The 13,437-nt window shown below is 29.2% G+C and overlaps 1 protein-coding gene across 1 annotated transcript in view; it reads left to right on the top strand.

Annotated features, from left to right (window-relative positions):
* The window catches only part of LOC126771952 (estradiol 17-beta-dehydrogenase 11-like), a 43,023-nt gene that overhangs the window by 14,793 nt on the left and 14,793 nt on the right, over positions 1-13,437 (top strand). The window contains exon 2 of the mRNA XM_050492141.1: positions 1,115-1,548. Coding sequence (XP_050348098.1) covers positions 1,239-1,548 — 310 coding nt within the window. The 5' untranslated portion in view covers positions 1,115-1,238. The remainder of the gene's footprint in view (positions 1-1,114; positions 1,549-13,437) is intronic.

A 13,437-nucleotide genomic window follows, 5' to 3' on the forward strand; every position in this document is an offset into this window, starting at 1 on the left:
GCGATGTTACGATCTTCTATCATATCTATGGGCAATGATGACCAATTATCATCAGGTGGCCCATTTGCCCGTCCACCTACATAAATAAATCTTGTCGTAAAATGAAAATTTAGCACGATTGAATAAGCGGGTCACGGCTAGGTTAAGTATAAAAACTAAAATGTCAATAATTTATTCCTAATCGAGTGTTTGGTGCACTAATTTCTTAACATCACGTCAATCGCAAGTATGTAACATAAAGGCGACGCATACAAGTTATATCAATAATTTATAATATCATATTAAGTAAGACACCGATTAATCTCTGACACATTTGAAATATAATGTGTATTCAACATTGCAAAACATTCTTGGTTGTGAATACCAAAGAGATTTGATATTCAAATATTATAGGAAGGTTTATTTTTAAATAACACTGATATACTAAATATATGTAACGAAGTTACTATAAATATTCTGTAAAAAAAAACAATTTAAACGTTTACCGTTTTACGTATAATATTGCTTTGGTGGTGCCGGTAGTTTTACGATATTTAATATTAAGTTTGTTGATTATGGCGCCAATGTATGGATGCAGCTCGATGTATCTTGATGATAATTACGTGAATTTGTACGTAGAAGTAAAACTCGTTTGACGTAACAAACTTATATGTATTTAAATTATATTACATTTGAATCGTGAATAGCAACAATAAAGAAAATATATATGGAGTAATAAAATTGTGCAAAATTGTATGCGTTGACAGCGAACGGCGATGCAGAAGTGTCAATTTCAGTTTTTTTTTATCTTAATAGTGTGAGCTCCGTGACATTACATACTCCTTTGTAGCTGTCATTCTCGTACACTTAATAGACGAAAATTCTTAACAAAGTTCAGTATATTAAAAAAAATTACTTGTTTTTTTATAATGTTTGGTAAGATATGCAGAAAACATAATATAATATTAAACGATATAATGACGTGAAGTAACTTTACACTTTATAGAAGTACCTACATTAGAGCTAAAGTTAAAATGGCTTTTGATAAAGTATACCATGTAATAAACAATTTCTGTACATATTATAAATACAATTGGCATATAATTATCTAACGTGACCTATGTTTTTTTTTCAGATCCGCTGAACGTTCGGAAATTTAAATGTTAATGTAAAAAATCTTAAAGAGAAAGAAAAATATCGAATAGCAAGTAATGCTTTGTAGAAATATAAATTAATAACGTTAAAGTCTGTTAAACAAAATGACGACGGAGGCCCAAGAGTATATGAATGGAATAAGGAGGCCTGGACCCTTAACGAGAGAAATACCAGAATGTATGCGTGATAAATACACAATAATACAGACAGTTTTGGACGTACTAGCATTTTTAATGCTTGCGATCGGTTATGTAATTCAAGGAATATATAGGTCAATAGTTGGTATTCCGAAGAAAGATCTAAAAGGGAGTATAGCGCTTGTGACGGGTGGAGGCGGTGGCCTTGGGAGCCTTATTGCCCTGCGGCTTGCCAGGCTCGGATGCATCATCGTTTTATGGGACATCAACAAAAAAGGTCAGTGTCCAACACATCAAGTGATAACTTACTAAACAGATTTAAATAATCTTATTTATAATGCTTTTGTAATTTACAACTGAAATTGATGACGCTAAGTCGAACTACATAAAATATCTTAAGATATTTTATGAAAGTTTTTATTTTATATTATTATCAAATATTTTTTATATTTTTATTAATTAATATTATTTCTTAACAGTTTTTTTTCTGTTTTCCCTATCAAGTAAGTTTTTATAAACTAATTAAAAAAAATAATTTACTCCAACTCCAGTGTCTTTTCCGTATGTTAACTAACGTCTATAAACAAACATTACGCACATAAAATGCATATTGTAGTAGCTTTGTGCATTGCATAATGTAATATTTTGCATTGTAGTGATAATAATGATGGACGGTAGGCATTTTCTGAGTGAGCTAGCAGTTGCTAAGCTTAAATGCATTGTCGTAGTAAGTGGCGAAGTCGTTGTCCGACTTGAAAAAGTTCTTTGTTCTCTCGTAGGTTTGCTCTTTTTTATGATTCCCTTAATAGGTTAATCCTGTCTCCTTCTATCGAAGAAGAGAAGATAAATAGTAGATATTATTTGAGTACCATTACTTTTAATTAAATAATTGGATTACATTTCTATGCGTATAAGGGTTTATCTTTGCAACAAGAACTAGCGAAACCCTAGAAGTTTCTTACTATCCTTACTATAAACTAAAATAATACAATACGATGTATTAAAATAACCATTTTCTTAGACAACACACATGATTGCAGATTAATATCTTGATTTTCTGAAAATTGCGATTATAATAAATTTATTTTTAACATTTAGTCATTGGGGTAATTTATTTTATGTTAATATTGTCAAGAATTTTTTAAATAAAAAAAAACGAGTGTTTATGTTTTGTAGTAAATTACACTTTATGGTATTATTTTATACGCTTTGTCTACTAGGCATCTTATCTACGTCTTGAATATTATTATTATAATATTTCTATTTAAAACCAATCAGGTAATTAAATGTTAGCTGTATGCCAGTTTTATAATGCATCATTAAAATAAATCGTTATTGTTAGGGTTATTATTATTGTCTATAATAATAAAACAAATCTCTGCGTAGTGTTTCAAATTTGTTCAGCTAGACTCGTGACCTTATTACAATGGCATATTTGCTTTAATCCATTAATTTGCATTAATATATAATAATTAATAATAATTTAAATTCTGAGACTTCATACTAAAGTTTATAAAAATCTCTATACCGTAACAAAAATTATTAGCTTAGAATAATAAATCAATGACTCTTGGCAAAAGACCAAGAGCTGGCGCCTATTTAGCCCAAAGGCTGAGTCTAGCGGTGCAGAGGAGCGATAGTGCCAGCGTCTTGGATACAATGCCTCAGGACAATATTATAGAGGGCGTGTTTTTTCTAAAAATTAGTAATGCGAATTTTATTTTTTTATTTTTATTATATATATGTACAGTCATTATAAAAACACATGATTAGCAATCTATTGAAGATTGACTGACGTGAAAAAATTCATAACCTTTAAGTTTACGCTTCCTGAATTAACGTGGCTTTTCATTTAAACACTTAAATGAATGGCTATATTGTAAAGTGTGTGTATTATTTTACACCTTATCTTTTCCATGCATTGATTTCTGAATATAAGATTATGTTGACATACCAACTTACGCACCCACGCATACATACAAACCCAGCATATACATATGCATATATAAATATATATATATATACGTGTGACGATCTCACTGTAATGAAAATGTTCTTGTGTAAGATTCTGTGTCTGTAGTTTTTCTAAAAATCTTCGAATCCGGTTTTTTACCACACAGCACACGTATCCATGTCAACGGATCTTCCGACACAATATATATACAAGAATAATAATATGAATCACGCTTGTCACGTCAATATTCTAAATTGAAAGCCGATCAAACTGCGATTACTAGCTACATATATAATAAATACATATATTATATACTAAAACCTTTTCCGAAACTCGCTGATCTTTTGGTATAAATTTTATGTATATTGGCTTAGTAGTTTTTTCCATTACCTACGCATTGCAAAGAAAACATTTTATTTCTTAGTAAAGATACACTCATGTCGATATTAGAAGTATATCATTCTTATTTATTACTTTATCTCTAAATATAATGTGGTCATCGATCGTTTGCCCTTCAAGCGTGGCTGTTGAAACCTGTCCAATGTTTACTGGTCAAGTGACCCTAGGCCAAAGTCGGTGTTGCAATAACTGATCAAAGATGGTAACCAAATATTGCTTTCAAACCTGCTAACGCGATGCTACAAATACGTAAGTTATTATTTAATTATTAAAGTTTCCAACATTAATATATCCTTACCTATATTCATCTAATGTGTTAAAGAAATATTAAAATTTAACTATTTATCTGTCTATCTAATGTATCTACTGTTGGTTCTCCTAAATAAATAAAATAAAACAAAGGTACACGTGTATTACGGGTACTTTAATGTTTTACAAGATTTAAAAAGTTACGGTTTTGTTTAAAATTGATTAGTAGGTTTTTGAATTCAAATCGAATTTAAAGTATTATTACTTTAAATAACCGAATTATATTGCTCCCATTTCATTGATTGTTGAAAAATATTCTCCTATATCTAACATATTAGATATTACAAAATCTCTCATAATAGATTGGATACTAGTGTTATGTAATATCTACACAAGCTTTGAATTTTACCAATCTGAATACTATAAGCTTATTTTCACATAGAATCATGTTTTAAAGCTTTTAAAAATATCAGAAATATTTGTCTGTACTCAAGTCAACGGGAAGCCTTTGAAATTTGTATAAGTGACCTAGTCTCCTAGTATGAAAACAAACATTGAATACCTGTCAAGTTGTAACGTAATACAAAAATATATCATATTACAATGCTATAGAGCTTAAATTTTAATATATTAATTCCACCTCAATACATTTAGCTGTATAACAACTATAACAGATGGTAAGGACGACATAGTTTCTTAGTCATACAAGGGTTAAATTTGTTTACTAAGTAAAACATAGAACAAAATATATTTTTTAAATATTAATTTATAGAATGTATTAATCTTAATGTATTAATTAATCATATCATATGTGCTAGGGCTGAAATTGAATGAATAAAATCCTATCCATCTTTAACCTAAAACATTGAAAATGCTATTTTTAAGGTCTTAAATTATTTTTACAGATCGAGAATAACAGTATCGTGACCACATTCTCAATTTTATTTCTTTATGTTGTTAATTTTATTTATTTTAAGCATGAACCATGGACTTTATTGCTTTAATGACTTGGCAACGTATTCTTATCGGCTATTAGAGCCATTATTTAGCAACACTCAAAATAAATCCATTTCTAACTGTGTAGAGATTTATATCTCAATTCTAATGCTCTCTTAAACAAAGCGAACGAAACGTAATTGGATTGTAACTGTTTTGTAATATGGGCGTATATAATAATTTCAACTTTAATACTGCTTAATCAAAAACGAAAATCATATGAAACTCCTATATACCATTTTATTCTAAACATATTTTTTTATAGTAAAAATTTTATTCAACGAAAAAACAACGGCTACTATTGTTCGATTTCATATAAGTTCGATGCAATCAAATTATTGGGTTGTCATCCGAATTGCATAAACCTGTAAAATTTCAGGTCGATACGAAAATTAAAAGTAGGTTAAAATAGACCGACAACGACCCATATTTGAGCAGAGCGGTGGAATTTGTTTCTTCAATCAATTAAGTCATTATAGAAAACTTTTAAATGGAAAGTGATGTGGCTGTCAGTTTGTAATTTTAACAAGAAACAAGCCGTTTAACGGTCGGATACTTATTCTCACAATATTTATTTGTTAAAAATTAATCAAATAAGATCTTTTATTTACATATACTTTTATTCATTGCATTTCTGTCATAATAGACAGCATTAAGTAAACGTTTACGAAAAAAGAGAGGCGACGCAATAGCCTTAACAGTCGTGATTAAAGGTTTTTTATGAGAAAATGCTTTAATTGACATGACATATTTATAAAACAAAGTCCCACCGCTGGTCTGTCTGAACACAATAAACTTAAAAACTATGGAACAAATTTTCATACGTTTTCATCAATTGATGGAGTGATTCATGAGAGAGTAGGTGTGTAATTCGTTAATATTTTGTGTAAATTTGCTGAAAACTGATGACTGTTGAAAATGAAGAAAAAATCATGCCGACTTGGATATTTATATAGATCTATATATTAAGCAGAGTAAGTGTATTGGCTTACATTGATATTAGATATATATATATATATATATATATATATATATATATATTAAAATATAAACGTTTTATGTAGAATCTAATTCCAGCCGTGCGAAGCCGAATCAGGTAGTAAGTTTAAACATTTAAAAAGGATAGTAAAACTTGTTTAGACTTAATTATACATTCCAGAAATAAATAATATCATAAGAGAACTAAGTATAAAAGTCATACTTATTCCTTAAAGATATTTCTTTCAGCACACACAAAGAGGAGAATTCAATTTGACAAAAAAGTAAAAGATGAATAATACAAATGCAATAAATAAATATTGAAATTAATTTTATATACTATATACGTAATATAAGAAAAAACCATATAATATCATAGTTGCAAAAAATTAAGACATCTGTGAATATTACAACTGAGAATGTATTATTATATATATTATTATTTGCTTTAAAAAAAAAACGACTTCCCGTATTAATCAATGTCACAAGACAAAAGAATTGTAGTCAATAAGATTACTTATTGTGTAACGATGTATCTTTAGTCTTTCTTATATACATAAATGTTCAAATAACATTTACTTGGAGATTTTTTTTTATATTTAGTATTTGTTCTATTGAATGTGACATTTCTGCAATAATTTAAAGTATTCCCTCACTAATAATTAGTCGCTGTTACAAATATAAAATCGATTTACCGTAGAGTATACAGATATATCCTAAAATTCAGTTCATTTAAGTATTTTTGTAGTTTCTACTCCAAACCTGCTCTAGATTTCTACCAATAACAAAATGCAATAAATATTTAAAGGAAATAAATGTCAGCCAAGTCATAGGGACTGCTGATAGAGGTGAAAACTCGAAACTGTTAAATATGTTTATCCAATTTCCACATCTATAGGCACTCGAAGTAATAATTCTATCCTTTTTTTATTATATAGCTTTTTATTCATCAAAATACACAGTTTGTCACAAACTCGATACAAAATATTAATACAGCTGAATTTAAGTAAATAATACTTAAATACACTTGTATTATTTGTATATACTGTTAGTATTTACATAAATTTCAATCATTGTTATCCTCATTAATTTCCACAAATCCTTAAATTATTTCTACATTTAACGATTTTATTATATTCTAGAAAACATACGATGGGCATAAGCATGTCGGTGAGGCGAAGGCATGAGTCTATCCCTTTTTTTATTATATAGGTATGCCCATAGACATTGGCATTGTAAGAAATATTAATCATCGCTTACATCGCTAATGCGCCACCAATCTTGGGAACTAAGATGTTATGTCCTTTTATCTCACTCAACAGCGCAACAGATCAAAAGAAGATTTCACATAAAAAAAGTTAAAGGAAAAAATACAATTAGCACGTGTATACATTTGGAACATGTCAAATTCATCTATTATACATTATCATGTCATTTAGGTTAAAGATTTAATAATAAAACTATATCGTTTTAATGTATTTAAAATTGATTTTATATGCTGGCGTGCGTTTTAGCACGCATCAAATTCTAAACGTTTCAAGAACGGATGAATTTTAAATTTTAGTCATGCAACTGTCATATTATTTGCCGTGTTTGTTCAATACTATATTTTGATAAAAATAAATAATACATAAGGTTACCTACCTTAGCTTACCTAAGTACATAGAATTGTTTTCCGAGTATATTTTTTAAAACGACGTATTTATCACATGTATGTCAATTAATATTAATTATAATATTAATGATCTCAGTCAATATCACAATAGCGTTTACAGTCACCTACGTGTTTCGAAGAAAAAACGTGGACTTTAGATACCTTTAAATAAACAAAAAGACTAATTATTTGCATTTTCTTCGCTCATCGGGCAAGTAAAGGAAAAATCTTTGTGTTTTTCATGAATTATTATACAATCGCCCTTTAACATAATACTTGTAATAATATTTGTGGTTTATAATACACCTAATAATTTTACCTCGTGTTTAACATAAAAAAATATTGTCAAGTAATATACATGATTTCTGTTTGATACCATAATTATATACATTTTAAATCCTTGTAACTTGGAATAACAATATTATAAGTAATATTTACAATTGTTATATTATAGCTTAATTAATAATATATAGTGCATGTATATATAGTTCGTATAAAATTTTTCTATAAAATAAAGTCCAGTTATTTATCTAATTATGCCGAAAAACTAGTTTACAGACGATTTATTATAATATACGTTTAGAACTTGTTTTATATCACACAAGTAAATAATCTCAATAGTTTTTATACGAATTAATTTACACAATGCACGGAATTATATATTATACGCAGATATTATGTTTGCTAAATGGAATTTATATGATACTTTGTTTTTTATTTACATAATAATTATTTCCATTGAGGTCTTAAATAGATAATTACATACAGGGAAATCAAAATATATTACTTAGCACACAAATCATAATCGTGTGAAAAGATGGTCCCGTTGAATGGCTATTTCAATCTTCTGTACAGACCCTGTGCGAAATTCACTTGGTGTTGGCTTTGTGCAAGCCCATCTTGGTAGGTAGTTACTGCCCAATCTTCATATATACCGCCCAACGGCTTTACTTAATATAGTTGTGTTCCACTTGGAAGGGATATTGAGTCGGTGGAATTACAGGCTAAGGGACATAACATCTCAGTTCTCAAGGTGGTGTATTGGCGATTTAAGAAATGTTTAATAAGAAATATTATACAGGGCCAATGTCTAATGTCTAAAAAATTAACAGACTCTCCTATCAGCAGTCCTGTCAGGAGTGGAGACAATAGGCCTGGGGCATGTTTTATAAGGATTACTCACACTATTACTCCAAAGTCTGTGTTATAATGCAAACGGATTATTAGCCAATGATATCGTTATTAGTTACAGTTTATTGCAATACAAAAACTTGTTTCAGAAGTAGATTAGTATAAAATAAAATTCTCCAAGGTTATATGAATTAGTCAAGGAACACACAGCAGTATAAATATGATACGAAAATTAAAACATTAAACGAAAACAATTAACGTATAATTTCCGTATATATAATATTTTTGAAATGGAATATTGCAATTAAATTAAAGTTAATCTATTGAGGTCGTATTCGGTATTACTCATAAAGATCAGGGAAAACTGGTTCAAATTGTCCATCAATCCAATGTGTAACTAAAGTTAGATTCAAGCGAGCAAATAAATCACTAGTTATATTATAGGTACTTTGTAGATTATGATACGAGTATGTATATACATACTTCTTTATCTTCTTTTATTAATATGAACATGCAAAATATGGCGTAAGAATGCCGGATTAATCATAAACTGACTTGAACTAACGGCCTCGTTGACCAATAGGTTCAGATCACCGTCTCTAAGGAAGTCATTAAAGGGTCATTTTTCTGTAGTGTTTACACTCACGTACCTCAGTAAGCACATAAAGCCGTTGGTCCCGTGCCCTGAACTCTTTCCTGGTCGTGCCGGATTTGCCGTCTCATAAGATTATGAGAGTGAAGGAGTGAACAAACAGAAAGTAGTGAGACATCCACAGGCCCATTTCCAATTTTGTGTTTAGAAATATAAGTTAGTATTGCTGAGTAATTACAATATAAGATACATTGTCTAATCCTAATCAAATAATTAATACTCAATTAAATAATCTAATTGGTTTAGAGACAAGGGTTTTTCATTATTGTATGAATTTATGTAATTTTGCAATTTATACTTATAAAATCGTTTATCTTATATATCGGAACGGACAGATGTTCTGATTTCGTGACGGACGGATAGTGTTACACAAAAGACATTTTTTTAAAAAAATATGCAATAATCAGACGTCAAATGTGACGCGTATTTATTCCTATTCTAAGGTATTCAAAATTAATAAACTGAATATCGTCTCACACAACAAGGAAAATTATTATTGAATGTAATTTTTTTTAAAAATCAATCTTATATTTTTTATATATTTAACACATTATTTTTAATTGTGAAAAAATAAACCAGCATTTTCCTTATAAAAGTTACCCAACTGGTGATTATATGTTGTCAAGATGCCATCATTTTTTATGATGTAGATGAAGTTTTAGTTTCTTTAGTAACCCAAGAATTTAATTTGCATTTAAATAATTTTTATAGTGTTTTCCTGATTTCGAATTTAATTTAAATAATCAAAACTCATTGTATTATTTAATAAATATTTATTATTCATTTTATATGTTTCTTTATTATATTTTCATTGTAAATTGACGTCTGACTATTGCATATTTTTTTATGAAAAATGTCTTTTTTATTTACTTGTAATTTAAAAAAAAATTTAAAAGGCTTAAAACGTTGCCTGAAAATTGCACGTCGCAACTAATGCATTTCTACATTGTTATTTATATTTTAGTTTTTGTTTTGGAGTCCAATAAATTCTTAAAAAAAAACAGTGCAAATTTTATGAAAATTTGAATAGTTATTTTAAGTTGCCTTTCTTATAAACGTACATAGGTCACTTGAGGACCTTCAAAAAGTTATTGACGTAGGACTTCAGTCGCAAAAACTGTAATCTTTTGTTTACAATTTAGCTAGTAGGTATACATACGTCGAATCTTGCATAAAATAAGAAGTAAAAAAAAAATAAAAAATAAGGTGAAACTAAAATACTACCGAAGATTTGTGACTAGAAATATCTTTGAAAAACCTGAATTCTTTATTTGTCACTTTATTGTTAAAGCTGTTTAACACCAAACTAGGCACACAAATATAAATATTTCACAGTCATAAGTGCATGTAGGTAATATACTATTTACCATTTTGGAATTTCACCAGCTATATGAATGATTATTATTTAAGCGCGTGTTGCTATTTGCGAATTGAGAGAAAGCCGGCTCGTAAGTGAACGAAACTCTCTGTATACATTTTGTCTATTTCGACATTTGTGTCATCTCTAAAACGACCATAAAATTCACATACATATATTACTGTCAACTATAGAAATCATTTATTCGCAAAATAACATTTTGAATATTTAAAAGACTTGTAGATAATATTTAACAAAATCTTTAAAGAAAATAATTACCGTTTTGCTATCTTTTATTTTTTAATAGATAAGACTGGTTTTTATGTTTAACGAATGGTTATTTTACCGATTGTTTTGTAGGTCTGAGTAACGAGCTATTAATGTTGTCCTTATAAGTAACATATATTCTTATTTATTACGCCTCATAGATAATTCTACCATCCGTAAAATGAATCGTTTACGAACGTTAGACTACATTTATAAGTGACAAGACAACGCATAGCATAAACTATGATACATTTGGAAGCAACCTTCGTTTTGTAATATAATTCCTTTCCGTTTATTAAGGTTTTTGAGCGATGCACAAATACACACTTTTAGTCTGACTCATGTTCGCACTGAGACAAAAAATATTTAAAGCAAACAAGTGACAAATACTAAAGTATTTCCGCTTTTTCATATTTATTATTGTTATATATCTTTAATTACGCATGTACAATAATGACACCAGGAAATAATTGACTCTATATATGTATAATAAAATCCAGATATATATGTATAAACAGACACAAATTATGCACTAGCTTATTCCCTCACACAATATCCTTGTATTTCTTCCGGTTCAACCAAGGTAAGTGTGTATGAACTAAGTAAGAAGTAATATCTTGTAACTTGTGCCGGACAAGTGTATTCAGTCATTTATAAAATATTAAGAAATAAAAATTCTAAATATAAGTCACAACAATTAATGTACGAAGTAAATAGTGAAATATGATCCCGTAAATGTGGGCAAAGACCCAAAGAAGGCTTGAAGCTTATACCACCGAACTTCTCAACTCAAGATCATATTAAATATAAGATATGCTGTACGTACACACCTATAGAAGAGAATGGCATATATTCATATATTGTTCAATATCTATAATGTCATTACGATAAGTTGATGGTGTTAAATTCTAATCCATATAAAAACCAAATATATAAAAGTAGTAACAGCCTGTAAATGTCCCACTGCTGGGCTAAGGCCTCCTCTCCCTTTTGAGGAGAAGGTTTGGAGCTTATTCCACCACGCTGCTCCAATGCGGGTTGGTGATTTTTATATAATATATAAAAACAATATATCTATTAAAATGTCTGTAGTCACATAGATGTAATTACAGTCATTATTTCGTTTCGCTCCATGCGCTAGGTTATATCCTGTATTATTGTAAGATTTTTAAACCGAAGCTACGATGACGTCGGATAAACATGTACATGCTAGTAATTTAGCCAACATCCGTGCATAAGATATACTGGGATTACTAACTTGTCACATTAATATAATACAACTCTAGTGTTATTTATTATTGAAATTGTTTTTTTTTTCTGTAGATAAACGTAAAACAAAAAATTATTTATTCAAAAATATTCTGTTGTGTTTTTATCGAAAAAATTATTGAAGCGAAATGAAATCACATATATATATATATAATACACCAGCCTCAATTCTAAACAGAGTTCATTGACCCTTATGTTTGACAATGGTAAATGAAGAAAATGATTGTTGTTTGCTCGCAAAATTTTTACTATTGTCTCAACACAGTAAATCATATATTTCAAAACTGTTAATAATAATGTCTTCCAGACGCTTTCGGCCACGGCGGCCAATCTCAAGAGATATTATAGTGCACAAGTCTAAGTCGCAAACACAGGTACACTCTCTTTTCCCTAACTCTCATAATCCGATGGGACAACAATCCGACACGACCAGAAAGAGTTCAGGCGCAGGACTAACGGTTTTACGTGCTTTCCGAAGCACAGGACTGTACACACTTCCAACTTCCAGACTCCGGGCTGCTACTGAGAATTTTCTGACAGAAACCCCAATAACTTTGACTGGCCCAACCTGGGATTTAACCCAGGGCCACCGGGTCTGCGGTCTTACATCTAGCCACTATACCAACGAGGCAGTTAAAACTGTTACACATGTACCAAATCTCTAGGAAGATTTTTTATCGCAATTTGTAGATATCCGATTGTAATGTAATTGAATTTACGGTACATACCGACATTGGACCGAGATACTGTTAGTTTCACGTCTTGAAATACTATAAAAAATTGCAAAGCATTTTTTGCTATTACTAAACCTACGTGTCTGTCTGTTTGTCTACTAAATGACTGTATTTTATGACCAAATTTTCACTAAGAATGTGTACGGCTGCTATGAAAAATAATAATTACCAAAAAAATGTTGAAGGCCGGAGTGCGAAACGCACTTGAACGATTATAAAGATAGAAATAAGTACTACTACATATTACTTATACTTATGTAATATGTAAGTAATATGTATTATACGGTACTAATATATGGTTTTATATATATTAAAATTGATAAATAATAAGTAAATCATTTTCACAATAAACCTACAACTACGGATACTATTAAAAATACAGAAATTCTTATTTAGGTATACCTTTTATTGCGATGTATTCATAATTTCTGCTACATCATTTAATATTTTTTATTATTTTATCGTGTAAACTTAGTATAAAGATAAATTAATTTTATTTTTTCTACTCGAGTAAATCCGCAATTAA

This window comes from Nymphalis io, chromosome 11, assembly GCF_905147045.1.
Source record: "Nymphalis io chromosome 11, ilAglIoxx1.1, whole genome shotgun sequence".
Classification (NCBI taxonomy): domain Eukaryota; kingdom Metazoa; phylum Arthropoda; class Insecta; order Lepidoptera; family Nymphalidae; genus Nymphalis; species Nymphalis io.